The sequence below is a fragment of the Prionailurus bengalensis genome, chromosome B2 (genome assembly GCF_016509475.1).
Source record: "Prionailurus bengalensis isolate Pbe53 chromosome B2, Fcat_Pben_1.1_paternal_pri, whole genome shotgun sequence".
Classification (NCBI taxonomy): domain Eukaryota; kingdom Metazoa; phylum Chordata; class Mammalia; order Carnivora; family Felidae; genus Prionailurus; species Prionailurus bengalensis.
Genome location: NC_057349.1, coordinates 133,996,334 through 134,015,329, shown reverse-complemented (window position 1 = coordinate 134,015,329; position 18,996 = coordinate 133,996,334). Strand labels below are relative to the sequence as shown.

At 45.6% G+C, this 18,996-nt stretch overlaps 1 protein-coding gene across 11 annotated transcripts in view; it reads right to left on the bottom strand.

The window, feature by feature from the left end:
- The window catches only part of SASH1 (SAM and SH3 domain containing 1), a 335,600-nt gene that overhangs the window by 30,857 nt on the left and 285,747 nt on the right, over positions 1 to 18,996 (bottom strand). For 5 of the 11 annotated variants that reach the window (XM_043592565.1, XM_043592567.1, XM_043592564.1 and 2 more), the window contains 5 exons: positions 17,405 to 17,537; positions 10,739 to 11,085; positions 5,209 to 5,283; positions 3,635 to 3,778; positions 1 to 136 (listed from right to left, as the gene is read on the bottom strand). In XM_043592565.1, the coding sequence (XP_043448500.1) occupies positions 1 to 136; positions 3,635 to 3,778; positions 5,209 to 5,283; positions 10,739 to 11,085; positions 17,405 to 17,537 (835 nt within the window). Of the gene's footprint in view, positions 137 to 3,634; positions 3,779 to 5,208; positions 5,284 to 10,255; positions 11,086 to 17,404; positions 17,538 to 17,702; positions 18,077 to 18,996 lie in introns of those variants that run through there. The other 6 variants (XM_043592562.1, XM_043592563.1, XM_043592561.1 and 3 more) reach the window with 2 other exon arrangements.

The window sequence follows — 18,996 nt, the reverse complement described above, 5'->3', positions numbered from 1 at the left end:
TCATCGAGCTCTGGCCACTCAGAGAACTCCGCAGACTCTCGACAGAACCTCCGGCTTTGAGCTTCGGTTTGTCCATGTGTTCACCGTCAGGCTGTGAAGACGGAGGTGAGCCGGGCATTCCCTCCAGGCCCGAGTCCTATAACGGGTTTCAACAAAATTAAGTTTCATCAGAGTGGACGGGTGTCCTTTTATAATTTGAAGCAATTTAGCCCTCAACTAAATCAATCAAATCCATTTTTATCCCCATATTTGATTCTGTACCCCAAATCCTCCTCCTTTTTAATCTATAGCCTTGCTTCAGTTTAAAGTTGCAGCTCACGTAACGCGATCATTCTTCATGCTCAAATAGATGGTCTTGAAATCTCCAAAAAAAAAAAAAAATATATATATATATATATATATCTACCTCTTAGAACATTTTGGTTTTTTTTATTATTATTATTTTTTTAACGTTTTTATTTATTTTTGGGACAGAGAGAGACAGAGCATGAACGGGGGAGGGGCAGAGAGAGAGGGAGACACAGAATCGGAAACAGGCTCCAGGCTCGGAGCCATCAGCCCAGAGCCCGACGCGGGGCTCGAACTCCCGGACCGCGAGATCGTGACCTGGCTGAAGTTGGACGCTTAACCGACTGCGCCACCCAGGCGCCCCTAGAACATTTTATTAAAGGCTTAAAAGATAGGTAGCATACTCTATAGGTCGGTAGTAAAAATGAACCTCAAATGCAGATCAAGTACAATCTACCAGTAATGTGTGATTTGGAAGTACTATCAGAAAACACTGACTCAATCTGAAGGGAAACGTTTATACCTTAAAGCAAAAATAAGTAAATAAAAGACCAGATTCTTTATCTGTTTACATAAATTATTAAAATTAGTTCATGAAATAACCAATTTTGGATACAGATACATAGCAAAAATACTTTTTTTTTTTTTTGGTCTGTAATAAAATTTCTATACGTCGTCTGTGGTTTTTAGCTTCTTTCACATCCTTTATGCGTGCAGCACAAAAGCTGTGCAGTCCCTTTCAGATCAAAATGAGGACAGTAGTGATTCAGCAGTACTTTTTACTTTTGGGGCGGCCATGAGGCATTATTATTTTGGTGGCCCCTCATTTGCACATGTTAAGTATGGCACGCTCATTTGATTAGTGGTGCTGTACGGAGAAGCAGTATCATGCTTTAAAAAGTTTGCAGTCTGATTGGTTTACTTGCCAGAATATACCACTTTCTGGCATATCACGTAGCCACGTGAGCACAAAACCATCTAAATGAAACCTATTATTTGCATAGTGCTGAATCATCAGAAGAGCTTTGACGCGATTCTGCGGGTCCTGCAAACATTTAAGGCAGCCTCTGACCCAGAGCCCATTTTTTTTAAAAGTATGCTCTAGGCCCAACATGGGGGCCTGAACTCACATCCCTGAGATCAGGAGTCGCGTGCTCTACCGACTGAGCCAGCCAGGGGCCCCCCAAACATCCCTTTACATTTAAGGAAAGTGAACAAACCCCAAAAACAAATACAAACACAGGTGCCATCACTGAGGAGTAACTGAAGCGGTGAAGTATGAATCCCTGAAAATATTTTCATTCCTCTTTCTGAAACATCAACGAAGTCATCTTTCCAATTATCTTTAAAAAAAATTTAAGTTTGTTTTGAGAAAGAGAGCGCACACGCATGTAAGCAGGGGCGGGGCAGAGAGAGGGAGAGAGAGAATCCCAAGCAGTCAAGCACTGTAAATGCAGAGCCCGACTCAAGGCTCGATCTCACAGACCGTGAGATCATGACCTGAGCCGAAATCAAGAGTCGGACACCCGACCAACTGAATCACCCAGGTGCCCCTCCAATTATCTTTTTTAATGCTTTTGAAAACACCCATTTTGAAAAACAGCAATATGAAATCTACATCTCTGATACTGTATGTTCTCAAGTACTTTTATTAATTTACTCATCACCTATTGTTTACCTATGAACAGGTACTGTTTTTTAGGTGCTGGGTGTACAGCAGGGACAAAGCAAAGATCTTTACCATAATGGTTGATACATTTCCTAAAATGTTTAAAAATAAACCTTGCAACATTGGTTTTCTCTCTACAAAAAGCATCATAATGATCATTTATTCCTTTTAAGCGAAATGACTGCTTCAGAAAAGCAGAGAATTAGACTAGAAGCCTGCTAGATAGTAGTATAATTCTAGAAAACGGTGGAAAAGGACATTAAAGTTCTATGCTCACGATCCATAAGGCAGAAACCCCTTAAGAATGCAAGTGTGTAAGAGCTTTTAGTGGAGGTTTCAAATCAAGGGAAAAGCAAACTAAAGTGCTTCAACTTGATGGTGCTGCTTTCAGTGACTGGCAGGACGTCTGCTTCATACGAGAGAGCGCAGTTTGCCTCACTGCTGTGCAGAAATCTAGAATCGCCATTGCTCCCAATGCCCGCAGGGACAAAAAGGGAAAACGATCGTGGAGAAGACATACAGGATGCAGCCCGGACTTCTGTAGGTTTAACAAGCCAGAGTTTCTCAACCTGAGCACTGTCAGCATGTTAGATGGGTAACTGCTGGGGGGAACTGTCATAAAAGGTTTACCAGCACCTCTGTCCTCTAAGAGATGCCAGTAGCATAGCACCCAGCCTGCCCCACCCCTGCCCAGTTGTGACTATCAAAAACGTGCCCAGTTGGAACAGAAACAAAATCCGTACACGCCCCCCATCTTCCCCCGTGACAACCACTGTAAGAAGCTGAAGATACTGTGTGGGCTTTGTCTGAATCACAGTGCAGGCCAGTGGCTAGCTGGTGTTCAGGGACTCAAAAACGGGGAGGTCTGGATTTTAGCTTCCTATGTCCACCAGAGGGCAGCAGCTGAGCAAAAATGTCCCCTTTCCCTGTTTTTATTTGGTAGGTAAAGCAACATTACCCAAAGATTTCAAGTTGACAAGCGTCTCGAATGCCGTAAAGGTGCCAGAAGAAAGGAAAGTCAAATGGTCAAAGTCACCTCAAGGCCAAACTCTCCAGATGCCTTTATTTCCTCCACCCAAACGATGAGAACAGAAACTGGTCATGTTTCTACTGATGAAATCACAGAACGGGGCGGGGGGGGGGGTCTATTCTGTGCTCTCTCAATGGCCACAGAGAGGTCCAATCAATGAAAACACCCCCAGAAACAACTGCTGTCAGAAGGTCTACTTGCCAGGAGCTTTTAGAGCTCCTACTTCCTCTACCTTTTTTGAAAAGTCTGTTATCTAAGGAAACTTGAGTATCTTTTTGCGGTTTGATTCTGGCGATCCATTTTGTAGCAAGGGATATTCTATCAAATAAAATCCTTCCTCTGTGTCAAATGTTAAGATGCTTTCTGCACTAAGGAGTAATCACTTCTTCACATGATTTCTTTTTCTTGTCTGTACATGAAGGCAGGGCCTGCATCATGTATTCCCAGCGCTAAGCAGGGACCACCCACCCTAAGTGCTGATGTTTACTGAGTCAATTATTGAATAAATGTCAGTCGAGCTTCTGGGTCCACAACCTAAGCATGGTCCTGGAGCCTGGTTAATACCAGTGAACGTATTTGCTACCATATCAGATAATAGATCTGGTAGCCCTTGGCTTGGCTCTTTGCTCCTGCTCTTTGTTCCATACCTGCTCAGAGACAGAGCTGCTGTATTTTTTAGACATTCTCTTCCTCATTGTCTCTTTCACGGATTTCACCTTTTTTCCAAGAGAGATGCGGGAGGCCGTGGGTGATTTGATAACTTCTTTGTACACAAAATCTCCTTCTTTACTCTGCAAAACAAAGTGTTGTAAATACCTTTAATCACAGTAAAAGGATGCCCAGAAACAGGTTTTATTATGCAAACCACTAATGTTCTACCTCTCAGAAAAACACTGGCATCCCCCAGGATCCTGAAATTTTTCCTGTGTTAACTCAGTGCTGTTATTTGTCTTTTTGATTGAAAATTAAAAGCTACTCGCTAAGGCCCTTTTATATATCTGTTTAAAGTGGCATGTGGGTCACTTATTATTTTTTTAACCTTAGTATATTCTTCTCCTGTTGTACTTTTCCTCATCATTTTAGATACCCAAGGGGACTGCACTTCATTGATAAAGAGTAATTTAAATGAACCAATGTTCGCATAATCCCAGCAGTGGGAAGAAGAGAAACATAATACTACTGAATCACCCCAGGAAGAGTGGAAAGAACAACATGGCAAATCTCGGTCATCAGAAGTCCAGTATCTGATCAGACTTAACAGCATTCTTGAGCTCCATGTGGTCAACTGCTAAGAATATGTACATTTCCTTCCCTGAACAAAACTTGGTCATCTCTCGTTCTATTTTACATCTTAGAAAACGACTTTCCCCTGAGAAAGGAAAAGAAATCCTACTTCCTCTATCATTTTTTTAAAAGATTTAACTACATAAAATTATTGGTTTGTGAATCAATAAAGTTTGATATCCAAATAAAATAGTGTTATTCTTCTAGGAAATTCTCAAACACTTGAAAAATCACAGATGGATATTTTAGCTGACACACGATAGATACACAAATATAAAGCACGGAATTTTAATTTCATAGTTGCAGGCAAAATGCATAAAGAGAAAACAAAACTGTAGGTAAAATTCACCTACATCCTTGGAGCCTCAGAAAGGGAACCTTAGGGAATGGAACTTGTGCACCACAGTGGTGGACTGTCCCCAGAGTGATCCAGAAGCAGATCTCAGGCAGCTGGAACCTTGGCTCTGAAGACTCTGGTTTGGTTTGGGCCCAAGGATACTGGGTTCATTCCAGGACACTCCAGTTCAGGAAGACCTACGCTTATAGAGAGCCATGCACTTGGCCTGTGATAAGACTGGTTTCTTAGATATCTGGGCACATCCTGTTGGACCCCGGTCACAGGGCTCCATCCTGTCACGCTACCTGTGCGTAGTGGCCGTGTACACGTGCTACTAGAAGCCAAACTCCTCTGGATTTGGGACTTAAAGAAAACCGGAAGCAAAGGCATCACAGGAATGGAGGTGGTCATCATCGTTCCACACGGAACAGCAAAGCATCTCCATGATGGGTACCAAGGGGCTTCTATCCAACTATGATGCAGGATCACCGATGTTACACACTATCCTTTCTCAAACTAGGAGAATTTCTCAAATTTGAAACTATGGCAACCACACGCTTGAATCCAAACCTTTCTGCTTCTCCTTTGATGTGTACGCACCATTGGGTCCGAACTGTTGCTGCCAATGTGTAGAGAACGATTCGTCAAGTCAAATCCTCCAAAACTGCAGGTTCTCTGTGGGGAGGAGAGGGCGGGGCAGGAATAATCCAGTTATGTTTAAGTCAGCCGGCAGTGCACCAACCCAACACATTTCCCGTTTGCGGGACAATCACCGAATCACAAGTATGTCCACAGGATGAAAATAGGAAACAAGAAATGATGAGGAAAAAAAAAAAAAAATACATGATTCATGTTTTAAGGAAATTTCCCTCATTTTGCCTTTCCAGAGGCCACTGGAACTGTGCCTATACCAGAGGTCCAAAATCCCCTTAACGTGCAAAAAGCAACTGGTTAAAAAAATACAACCAAACACCACCCATGTGTTTAAGTGCTCCAAGATTCCCTGCCTCTTAGCAACAGACCATGCCCTTCCGGTCCCGATTTCAGCTGCATATAGTAATGATGACAAGGAAATAGGGATTAGGGGATCCACGGGCTCAGAGTAGTCTTGGAAACCCAGATCTGGAATCCTGTATAGCTCTACCACTGACAGCAGGCTCTTCTAACAGACTCTTATTTTGCTTGGTTTTAAATCTCTGCGAAGGGGAAAAAAGGTTATGTTTATAGTAGTACAATCAGGCCAAGAGGATTACTCACTCGTTGCTTCCTTGACCTAGCCAAAAATGCTAACTTTCCCAGCTAACTGCCCAACTTAACTAATCGTGACCCTTTTACTCAGAGTGTATGAAGACACCACATTTGTCCAGAAAGAAAAGGTTGATTCAGTGACTGTCTTTGACCACACTCCTTAGTTTCAACAGGAAAAAATGCTGATGTTGTAAAGAATCAAAAACCTTATTGTCCTTTAATTGGTTTCAAACTTTATGGAACTGCTTATATTTCAGTAGTTTTATATTTCAAAACTTGCTTCGAATTCTTTGTTGTATTTCCAGCAAAAGCTATTCAATGGCCACTCCCTCCCCCACCCCAAAAAATCTGTACGACAGACTCAAAGCACACTCATTTTTCTTACAGCGGATTCACTTTTTAAGCGATTGGTAATAAAAGCTGAATAGCAGATCTGGGTTCCAAGATTTTGTATGACGTGTTTCCCAAAGAAGTCTAGGTCACAGCTATCCCGTGGAAGAAATGAACAGAAAAGCACAACGCATACTACAAACATGGCTTGTTTGAAAGAAATATACTTGAGATGTGTATTAACTGACTTGAGAAAGCAGAAACATCTGGGAAGGAAAACGCCATGGTTCCTGGAATCACACAGGTTGCCCTGGTCCTGCCACTTCCTTGTAGGGGGACAGATAAAGCACTTAGACTCTCTGAGCTTTGGTTTGTTCAGGAGTAGCAGACACGCCGTGAGTGCTGGGCTTTCACCTTTCATCAGGCCTGCTCTGATCTGATAGCTTGTCCCGGACCAATTACCATATCCTACCTTATCTGAGTTCAGGCTTAGTAAAAAACATCCTAAATATGTAAACGAAGGACTAAAGCTTAGTTCTGGGCCTTACATTCTGGGAGCTTCCATTGTAAAACCAGAGCCTCCCAGGCGGCGGCCAAAAGGTGAGAGACGGCAGATTGAGGGGCCAGGACAGAGAAGTGCTGCGGGAGGTACTTGGGGATAACCAAATTCCGGATGTCACACAGCGGTTTTTCTCCTTCAGCTGTTGTTGCTGGTTCAAATAATCCGCCATGGACATAATTCTAATTGTGTATCAAATATCCATGGAGAATCTGATCTCCCTTATAGTCAACCTAACTGTATTCTCTTCTATAAAAAGCGAGGGGCGCCTGGGTGGCTCAGTCGGGCGTCTGACTTCGGCTCAGGTCATGATCTCGCGGTCTGTGGGTTCGAGCCCCGCGTCGGGCTCTGTGCTGACAGCTCAGAGCCTGGAGCCTGCTTCGAATTCTGTGTTTCCCCCTCTCGGCCCCTCCCATGCTCTCTCAATAATAAATAAGCGTTTAAAAAATTTTTTTTAAATAAAAAAACGCGAAAGACCTCTTTGTACAAAAACATTCACCAAATCCCCTAACCTGGCAAGCAATGTTATGACCACCTCTCAAGGTTCATTTTTAATGTTTACTTTTCCTTTCCAGCTTATAATGCCAAATAGATGTTTGCATTTTTGCAAAGGCAGTGATTTTATTCTAGTTCCTTTCCTATGACTCAGGGCTTTACAGATATAGTATGGCGCCCAGATGCCTCATCATTTTATGGCTTCTGCACTTCCCTGCTTTAAATTCCAGCATCAACTGCAACACTGGAGCCCAGCATGTACTTTCTGATGCACATGAAATAACCGAGAAAGAATTTATGTGGAAACTTCTAACTGTAATAAATTAGAAGCTCGTTTATGTCTTCATATACCAGCTGCATGCATTTATTCATAAAATAAAAAGCTTAGTGTTAAGAGTGAACTGGGCTTCTTAGCTACCAACTAAAACCTCTCCCGGTGATATGCTAAGATGTCTGGAACAGACTCTTCTTCAGGAGTCGGGGACAAAGAACATAATAATCAATATCGCCTGGACGAGTCTTAAATTTTTTCTGTATTATCAAGTAGTTCTTGAAACAGCATTCCTTCACCAGAGAAAACAGACTGTAGGGAGAAACAGTAAAAGTAAGCCAATCTTTGGCTTTGGTGGTCCACACAAATGAAACCTAAGTGAGGTTTTTTTCAAGGTCTTCGTATCTCCTGTAGCGGTAACTATAAGAACATTTTGGAGAGATGCTTGTAGATGAGGAGAGCCGGTCAATGGAATGGCCATGCAGTTGAAAACATGTTTTTGGGGGGTGGGGGGGGGTGGGAGTTTAAAAATGGACAGAATTCCAAAATGTCATGCATGCCTGTTCCCTCAAACAAAAAACTGAATGACCAAAATTACGAAGACAAGTGACCATTTCCAGTGAAATACAGCATTATCATTTCCCTGAGGTTTCATCAAGCAAATATGGCATTTTTGAAAGACAAAAAGATCAAGTTTGAAGAGTAAAGGAAACTGTGCACTAGGACAAGAAGGATGGAAAACAAATGGTTTAAGGAAACCAAGCAAAGGAATTATCTTAACCCCATAAAACCAAACCAAGATAAACCACCCCCCCCCAAAAAAAACTGTTGTTAAAATGATTATTTGCACTTACAGTTCTCCGATTAGAAAGTGAAATTTTACTTTCCTGATGGTACAATTATGCTTAACAAGAAAAGGTACGTGCAAATTTCTAATTTAGCCTTGAAGATATTATTTTAGCCAATAGAACTGTCCAATACTACCTCAGGCTCATAGTATCTTAAAAATATGCAGCCTTGGGTGACCTCTGGGATCGAGATTACACAGTGCCACCGTTATAGGGGGTGATACTTGGTGCTTGAAAGGAAGCTCGCCCATGTCCATACTCAATGTCAGTGAAGAATGAATCCCTGACACACAATTAAATTAGCACAGGTCTTAGAAATACAACTTCTAGAGAGAAAGTCTTGAAGAAGTCACAATACTAACCTGGTAATTAATATGAGGGACACATGAGCAATTCAAGGTAGGATGGAAAAATTCTCAGTATGACATGATTTAAGCTCATGGCGGGGAGACCAATGAACAGAGCTGAGGTGGATGTGTTTTATGAAGGTCATGTGCAAAGGTACAGAGGCAGATGAACTGGGCAGAGCCCTTCTGAAGTTAATACATTATACCAAGATTTCTTTGCCACAGCATTTTACAGAAGACCTGCAGGTCAGAAGTGAATGAATGAGGAGGATTTTGCTGTGTACGTCAAGCACAAACCCAACCACAAACTATGGCGATGATAGAGAAAGAACCAGGAGGGAGGCTGTCACTAATAGTATTAATGTGTTACAAGATGCGCATGAGTGAGAAAAGATGGAAAATACGCTCCACCAAGACAGTTGACACATGTGGGAACATCTAGAAGACTAAAGACAAGGATGGACCTAGCAATCGTTTTGGAACAGAGAAGTCATTTGAGGGATGGCATGGACCAATCAGTCTCCATTTCTACAAAAAGCAGAACTTGAATGAATGAACATAAGTTCCAGTAATCGTCTGGGGCAGAACATCGTATCCGTGAATGTGAAGGAACCCGGGAAAGCCCCCATGGGAGGCTACAGTATGGTCTGTTCCTTCAGACCCTTTAAAGGGGGCTCAGCCAGCAGTCACAAGGGGACAGAGGGCAGGAAGCCCACAGCTCTTCCTTGCTCTGTGCCATTTTAAATGGGTTTCTGTGCAAGCCAAAAGTTGGGTGGGAATTCCAAGGGGAAAATGCCTATATTCTCAAGTTTAATATAAGTCATGCCCTGAAAAGTCACCTTTTACTAGGTCTTTGATAATTCCGTAGCAAAACTGAAAAACATTTCTGAAAGTAAGTATTTCATTGCTTGCTACGTACAGAAGAATCTACGGGGCAGGGGAAGACGTTTCTGAAGGTCCACCCTTCTGTTTAAGATAGAACATCCAATAGATTTAAGTAAAACAAAAGAGCTCGAATATTTTTCCCCCTTTCCATTTAAGAACTTTCTGGTTGGCACTACTAATAAGAGAAATGTACTTTATGAATGTTTTCAAATCACCAAATCGGTGATTCTGTTGATGGCAATCTTTCATTGAGCCAGTTTCTATGGTTTTAATTAAATGAAAGAATAAGCAACTCGTTTAAGGGCAAAATGTCCTTCTGTTCTGAATCAGATTCTTTGAGGTCAAGTGACGTGATGGCTGGGAACCAACCAGCCTAGAAGGAGGCCAAACCCCACCCCTGGACTCTGAAAGCCCTTCTCTGGATCATCTTCAGTGTTTGGTCTTAATTAAAAACCAAAGAGCTTCAACGGGCAAGAGGACGAGTGGAAAAGAAGAAGCCATTACTAAAAGAAAGCAGGGTTAGAAATTTGAGGTGATGGCCGAAAGTCATGAAGTTAGGAGAAGAGAGGGGAAGACGCCAGGTTCCCCGGAAGAAAGGCCATAACGCTTGACTGCACATCACAGAAATGACAAGGCCGTCCTGGTGACCATCTTTGTGACTCACGGACTTCTGGTGGATTCTCAAGAGAACCCTTTTAGTACAGCGGTCGACCGTGGCGGCCCACTTCCTCTTGGTCTCCTCATCCTCCTCCAGCAGGCACCGCCTGAGGTCCTGTCTCTCGGCCTTGCTCAGGGTCCTGTCCGAGGCAGGCCGCACTAGCTGGGTCAGGTTCAGGTGGCTGTACAGGCTCCGCTCCACCACGTAGGTGATATTGAACTCGCTGACCGAGGGGCGCCCGCGCGCCCTCCTGCTGGGGACGCCGCAGCTCCCTCCCCCTTTGGGTTTCTGCCGGAGCAGGTCACAGGTCACACTGTTGACTCCTTTTCTGGAGGGACGCTGGCAGAGAAAAGCTCTGGAACATGAATAATTAGTATCCATTTTCTTCAGGCGGATTTGCTTCCGGACACTCTGAACCTCCTCCAGGGACACTAGAAGGTGGTGCCTACGTCGGTGGTGGTCATAGAAGCAAACACCATCCGTACTTACCCCGTGGCTCAGGGACCCGAGACCCTTCTTCATCTCCCCCTCAGTTAGGGAGCGGGAGACCTTCTGGGCCTTTTCTTCTTCTGGGTAGGAGAAGAACGTCCCCATCTTCTTGGGGGGCTTAATCAGGCCCCGACTCTCTCCTTTGCTGAAGGTTTTGACCAACTTCCGGCCGGCTCCCCAGGTATCCAGGCTGCTGGATGATGGAGAAGTGGTGAGAGAGTCTGAATCATCTTCTGGAGGTTTCTCAGGAGAGCCATCAAAGAAAAATGGCTTCTTGTGTACTCCAGAATAAAGGGCGGACCTCTCATCCAGAACTGGGGAATTCTCAAACACATGCTCCTCCCCGCCTGGAGGGAAATCAACACAGAGATGTTCAGGGTCTCTTGTAAACATACTTCTCCATTCCCTCACAGGTATTTCTTTCGTTACAGCCCCGCCCTACAAAAAATAAGCCAATCGTCACAGAAACCACAGTGATCCCCTCCCCATATCACTTACCCTCTTCCTAAGCCCAGCTCCCACTTAAATGAATGCATATAAAAAATAACAAACTGTGCACACGTAGGGCTTCACAAGCTTAATGTTAGAAGGTGTTGGGTGTATTTTCTTCTCCTCCTTTACAGTATCTTTGTAGAACAAACCCCTGAAGAAATCTAGTAAAAATGCCACTGGGAAAACCCAAGCCAGTCATTATCATGATATTCCATAGCCCTTAGCATTTAAAGATAATTAATCCCGCCCCCCCCCCCCCAATCTGATTACCCTCCCCAGGCTGTGGGAGAGATCCTCAGAAGCTAGGAATCAGGATCTTTCCCCCTTCTGAAAGGCCTTCTGTTGAGTCCGGTTGGGATTTCACTGTCAGAGTGTGATGAATGCCACGTGGCTGACAGTGATTTTTTTTTTTTTTTCCCTTGGTACATGTGCCATTTAAGTAATTAAATCACCAAGGCAGCCTGGGTGCAGAAACACCATACGGGGTTACAGCGTGCGAACGCAACTCACAAACGGTCCCCAGTTGACAAGCCAAACACAGCAAAGTTAGGGAACTGGGTGGTTCCAGCCAGGCATTGCCATCCACTGGCCCTGCTGGGAAGCAGCAAGGGCATTTAAGGGCCCGGACACGCAGGCAGCCTCATCAAGTGTTCCACTCTGTTTCAAGGATTCCAGCTCTTGAAGCCTCCCCTGGAGCAAGGTATTGAGCCAAGCCCTCCGAAGCCCAGTGGAAAGGTTTGGACCCACTGGCAGGAAAACGGAGTTCTTTTCCGCGTGTGTTATGTGAACAGATGTGAAAAAGAAGTAGGTCAAACTGTGGGTGTAGGGATCCTAACTGGCTGGGTCCCTTTAATTATAAGGAACCTTTTGAGAACTGCTGCTTTCCACCAGCTGAACTGTGAAGAGGAAAAAATAAAAAGTTCCTTGGAACAGAGGGATGGCCCTAAATATACCAGCTGGGATGCGGGTGCCAGTGTGTGGTTAAATGTCAGAGAGAACTGCTCGCTTCGGAGAGGGGAAGGATGAAAAGATTGGTATCAGCCTCTTAAAATTCTAAAGGTTTCTTCCTTTTCCAGCTGATGGGAGTTATTATTACAAGTATAAAGAAAAACAGAATCGCTGCTATTAAGTACGGCTCAAAATGGATTTTTACGTCAAGGAGACAGTGGTGGGGAGGGAGATTCAGAACTGTGTCCAGTCCAAAGTTCTCCATAATCTGCAGCACAAATGTATTCCCGGAAGGATTATTCTCGGATCTTTCATGAGAGTTGTTGTTTTTAAAAAAAAAAAAATTATTTATTTATTTGGAGAGAGAGCAGAAGCAGGAGAGAGGCAGAGAGGAGGAGGAGGAGGAGGAGGAGGAGGAGGAGAGAGAGAGAGAGAGAGAGAGAGAGAATCGGAAGCAGGCTCCACACCACCAGCACAGAGCCGTCACGACTCAGGGCTTGAACTCACAAACTGTGAGATCGTGACCTGAGCCCAGATGAAGAGCCGGACGCTTAACCGACTGAGCCACCCAGGCACCCCCTTTCATGAGTATTTAAAAGCAGAGTATAATCGAACTCTGGCAGGAATTTGCCAGACCAGAGGCAGTGTGCAAATACTGTGAAAGTTTCCCGCTCTTTCCTCAGGACCCCTGACTAATAAGGTATGGAGACCAAGGGCCCTTCTGTTGTTAGAAGTAAAAACGGCCACCTCTTCTAGATGCGATCCACCCTCCGCTCGCAGGAAGAAGTGGCAGGGCCGAGAGGAGAGGCACAGCCTGGTGGAGGAGGCAGACCAGCACTGGACTTCTCAATAGAAGTGTCCAGATCACAGATCACGGCTTTGCATTTCGCCCAGGTGCCCACGGAGGTGCACAAGGCCCTGATCTACCCACAGTCCGAAGGGGACTCGGGGAATTCGGGTGCGTCTACTGGAAATTTTAACAATCTGTCACCCAACAGTGGTCTGGAAACGTTCTGGACTCTGTGTTTAGGTTTGTCATCAGAGATTCCAATACTTCCATGACACATCTGAGTCTGGAACCAGCCGGTGCACACATGTCCATGACCTGTAGAGCTCTGTGTCCTGATCCTGAAAAGCCTGCATTTGGTAAGGAGCTTGGAGGGAAATGGGGCAAATGCTGTGTGCCGAGGGCAGGCCTTGCATAGGGTACGTTCTTCCGTCTGTGTCTGACCCGAGGCCTGAAATCCCAGCCTTCACTTGATTCCTGGGGTTTACAGGCCTGCTTCTCTCCTTCTGGGGCCTCCAAGTACAACTATTTAATGGGGAGAATGACAGTCAGCGTGCACTGACCCCATCATCATTTGGTGTGACCTGTTTCACATAGCGACCTTTATCTCTCCTAGTCAGCTGAGATCAGAATATGGAAGGAAGGTGATTTTAACAGGGGTAGGATTTGGGGTGACTTAATGCCAAGAACACAGATTTACGCCCCGATTCCAGCTCTGTCTCTGCCACTCACCATCTCCATGACCTTGGGCAATTATTTCATCGCTCTAAGCCTGTCTCCTCGCCTGTAATAATGTCTACCTATCTGAGAACTATCTGCTGCAAGGCTGTTACGAGGATGAAATTAGGGGCGCCTGGGTGGCTCGGTCAGTTAAGTGTCTGACTCTTGATCTCAGCTCAGGTAATGATCTTGTGAGATCGGGCCCCTCATCAGGCTCTGTGCTGACAATGTGGAGCCTGCTTGGGAGTCTCTCTCTCCCCCTCTCTCTCTGCCTCTCCACTGCTCTCTTTCTTAAATAACTAATTTTTTTTTTAAGGATAAAATTAAGTGAAATACGTAAAGGTGCTCTGTAAGGTAAAAAGCACTGAACGAAGGCTAATGATTCATTCATTATTGGGTTACAGATGAGCTGGAACAATGGTGGAAGGTAGGTGTGTATCAGCTCTAGGGGAAAAAGCACAGAAACGGGCCGATGGAGGGCACTGACCTGGCCTACGATTTAATACTGTCTAGGGTCATCCATGCCCTGGAGGAGGACCTGAAACTCAGTTACGTGGGTGAGACCAGGTGAGAGACAGAACTCTCATGGCTCTCCCAGGACTCCAGAGCCGGGGGGGGGGCAGTGGGGAAGGGGTGGGAACAGAGTGAAGACCCAGGCTGCCCGGACTTAATTCCGGGCCTTCTGCCAGCAGGCTCAGTGACCTTGAGTGAATTATTTAACCTCTTGGCGGGTCAGTGCCCTCATTTGTGAAACGAGGGTGGTATGAATGCCTGCCTCTGGTGGCTATTCTGGGGATGACATATTAAAAGAAACACAAAATCTAAAGTGTTTAGGCAAGTGGCTGGCACACAGAATGCTCTCAATAAAGGTTAATTATCCCTCAGAAAACTTAGCATTGGCACAGACATGTGGGAAGCCAAAAGGCTCAACTCCTTGAAGGTCCAGAGGTGGCAAAGGAGGGGTTATTGGGAATGTGACTCTTTCCTGCTTTGCAGATTCAAGGGCCAAGAACCAGCTCTTCTGTCGATGAGGAGCCTCACAGAGTTCCGTTCCACAGGGGCTTGAGGGAGCTCTCGTCTAGTCTGGTCCAGTCTCGTGGGCAGCCTGAGCTGGCAATACCCACCTGCCCACTTAATGGCACCCTTGCTCCCCAATTCATCAGACACCAGAGGTTAATTGGGACTCGGGCTCATTGAATCCATGTTTCATCTGTGGAACCTAATCCAGACTCAGGTGAATTATAGTTCAGGGCTAGAAGTCCATACAATGACTACTTTTTACCCTAAAGCTACCTCTCCAGGTATATTCTTCCCCTTTTCCACCGTGTCTCTCAGAGACACTTGGACTGATCTGTTCTGACATACATATGCAAACAGAGTATTGCTGTACTGTTATCAGACGTTAGTCTAGTGGAAAAGGCGGCCCGAATGCAAATGACTCTTCTGTAGGACTACGCCACCAGGTGGCAGGCCCAGCACCAGGTACGTGAATCGTTCCGTCTCGTCTATGGACAAGAATCACCAATCCATTGGCTATCTTTGGGATTCAATTTTGCCAAGTATGCCAGGTTTGTTTTAAAGTGTGGTGCCCAGGGGTGCCTAGGTGGCTCAGTCTGTTAAGTGTTCAGCTCAGATCATGATATGATCTCATGGTTTGTGACACTGAGCCCCACATCAGGCTCTGCACTGACAGCACAGAACCTGCTTGAGATTCTCTCTCTCTCCTCTCTCCACCCCTCCCCCACTTGTGCTTTCTCTCCCTCAAAATAAACAAATAAACATTTAAAAATAAAATAAAACGCGGTGGCCAAGCTTGAATGACAGCAATTCCATATGGTTCTACTTACTACTTCTTACCAACTGACAGTATGTGTGTCATTTCATTAAGAGCTGCGAGTGAGAGGAGATCAGGCTATAATTCTGTATTGTGAAAACCAGCACTGATGGGCAGGTGTTAAAACATCCAAATATGGGGCGCCTGGGTGGCGCAGTCGGTTCAGCGGCCGACTTCAGCCGGGTCACGATCTCGCGGTCCGGGGGTTCGAGCCCCGCGTCGGGCTCTGGGCGGACGGCTCGGAGCCTGGAGCCTGTTTCCGATTCTGTGGCTCCCTCTCTCTCTGCCCCTCCCCCGTTCGTGCTCTGTCTCTCTCTGTCCCCAAAATAAAAATAAAACGTTGAAAGAAAAAAAAAATTAAAAAAAAAAAAAACCATCCAAATATAACATCAGCATTGCACCCAGAGGCAAACAGAATTACCACACAAGAAGATACCCAAATGGAACCTGGAATTCCACGCAACTCTATGAAATTGCCCATAAGCACGTTTCTCTCCAGCCCCCCCACCGCCCTTTCCCATCCTCCTTTCTCTTCCTCCCTTGCCTTCACGCTCCCATAATCCCCTCACCTTCAATATTTCTCCAGGGGATTTAAACTGATAAATAATTACAGCAAACAGAAATTTAAAAACAGCAGTGAAAAACACCAGGAAACCCTCATCTATGCAAATAAGGGGAAATCCAGTCCCCTCCATGGCTTGATCTTACCAGCGTACAACCAAAAGGCTTCTCGAAGATCATTTTCAAATCTACGTGTTAAAATTCTGAAATTCCTTAAGACGTAGGTGTGACATTTTAACAAGCAATGTGCTTTTTAAAAAATAAGACCTAGTCTCTCCAGTATTTTTTCCAGTCCACTTATTGTTTTCCCAAATGGGAAATCTTACTCTTTTCTTTCATCCTTTTGGGAGAACTTTACAAGATGCTGCAAATGCAGACTGCTAACAATAGGAGAGATGGATATGGTTGAGATTTAAATTGTCATAATCACACTTCAAAGGTTAACTATTCACTACAATAAATCCAGGCTCATGCCCCTTCTGACATTATTGCTTCATCTGACAAGCAGCTTAGCCAGCAAGATAGCTCTTAAGATCCACTTAGAATGAAAGGTCCTTAGAGCCCAATCTGAATGGAGTCTTCAGACTGTTTACAGGAAGAACAAATCATCCCTCAGAGATCTGAAAGGGTATTAAGTGCCTTGATTGTTAGATGTTTGTTTGAGATGGATATATATCAAATCTGGACTAAACTCCGTGGGCAAGAGCCACCAGTCTTTGGTCACAGAGGCTAGGAAGAAGTTATCAAATAAAGTTGATATAAGGGGTGCCTGGGTGGCTCAGTCGGTTGAGCGTCTGACTTTGGCTCGGGTCATGATCTTGCGGGTTTTGAGTTCGAGCCCCGTGTCGGGTCCTGGGCTGACAGCTCGGAGCCTGGAACCTGCCTCGGATTCTGTGTCTCCCTTTCTCTCTGCCTCTCCCCCACTCTCTCTCTCAAAAATAAATAAGCATTAAAATTTTTTTTTTTAAATAATGAGGTTTACATAGAATGATGTAAGCTCAAAATGAAAGCTATGCCACACCTTGAGAAGACTTCGTTGTCACATACTAGCCATCCCGCGTTGCTGTAACACTGAAATGACTAAGCTCCCGACATGCCGGATGCCAGGATCCGTACATGCTGAGCAATGCCCAGCTAACACGCACACCCAAACGCTCTCCGCCAGCCTCAGCCAGAATGCAATCCGTTTTCCACTTGAAATCATACCCTTTTTCTACTGAAAAGCTGATCCCAGCTGATCTACTTTGGAATAAAGCAGGGCGGAGTGTGTGTGTGTGTGTGTGTGTGTGTGTGCGCGCGTGTGCGCGCGAGCTTGCGTGTTTACCTTCGGTGCTGGGCTTTTTCATTTCTTCCACCCTGATTAGTTTCTTTCTCACTCTGCGAGTGGAGCTGACCAGCTTGTGTAATCTCTTAAACTTCACCGACTCCTCAGTCTCATCATCCGATTGTTCTCTTGACTGGCAAAGAAACAAAGGGAAAAGTTAATCAGGTAATTGCCCCAGGGCTCTGCTCTGGCAGCTGGGTGCAGCCCGGCCTCCCCGCCAGTCTGAACTTGGGCAGTTGTGCAGCTGAACGTGGGGCGCCAGCTCAGTGGCCCAACAGGTTCGCGAAGCTCCACATACCATCCTGAGGCCTAATTCACCGGAGCATCAGGCCCCTGCCCAGCATGCCCTGCGCTTGTCTCAGTTACTTCCCAGTCCTCTTAGGAGAACTCCGACGGGGCCCTCTCCACAAGGCTGGCCCCGTAATTCCAGTCCCGCTGCTGTGGTTTGGGCCCGGCTCTCCTCTGTCTGGCCCATCAGGACCGCTTAGCGTGGTCATCAACTACTTCTCCAAACCAAAATTCTGTTGACTTGTTCCAGTCCTCCCCCCAAAATCAAAAACAGCAGGGCAGGAAAAGGGAAGAGAAGCAAAAAGCCGCCTTCTATCGCGTTTGTTAGGACAGTCCGCCACATCTCAGCCATGCCTGCGGCCTCTCCCGGCTCCTTCTGAGAGCTCGCGAGGCGCGCGTGAGGACAGACCCTGCATTCCTCCACGAGGGACAAGGGAAAAAGCTGACCTTTTCAGCCATACAGCACAGCGCATATTCCCCAGCATGCCATTTCAGTTTGCAGCGACTCGAGTATGCTCAACCCAGCTGTTTTCCCTCAAGTATCAAACATTACAGAGAGAAAAAAAAATTCCCTCCGCAGCAGTGACCCCAGTGAAAAACAATCCTTTCCTTGTGAACAAAATGAGGTTTGCGTTTCCAAGTCAGCTCTAACGTCCAATATGCAGCTTCCTCTGTTTTATCGGTGCAAAATGTGCAAAAGCAAGAGAAGTCTGCAGCTTTTGGCCCAACAGGCCAAAAGGCGTGCTGCGCGGGCCGGGTGCTCGGGCGTTCCTGGGGGGCGGAAGCGCACAGCGCCCCCCACCCCAGGCAGCTCGCGAGCAGCCCCGGCTGATCCTGCACGACCTGGCAACAGCCCTCCCTCCATTTCCTCCAACCTAGTTCAGAGATGGTAAGGACAGGGACGCCTCATACAATCAACACAAAACAAAACAAAACCCACATCTCTGAGCTGGTCTGACATGAAGACATTCCCACCCCTCCTCCATCATCCTGCCTCCATCGACCATCAAATGGGGACGTAGTAAGAGTTAGCCGAGAAGAGTTCAAGGGTAAACAAGGTAAAGATACTGTGAATTACTTGGGCAGAAAAACGGTGCAGCATGTCGGGAGGCCACAACTATTTCTGTGGCACTATGGCACTACGTAAGCGATAAATACAACCCATTTCCTGGCCTCTGTCCTCCCCCTGGGGCTCCCAGCATAAGGCCATTGTACTTTCTCTCTGCACAACTGTAAGCAAACCATTCACCCACTGAAGAATAATTACTATAACCCATAAATGGTGAGTCATCAGGACAGGGGTG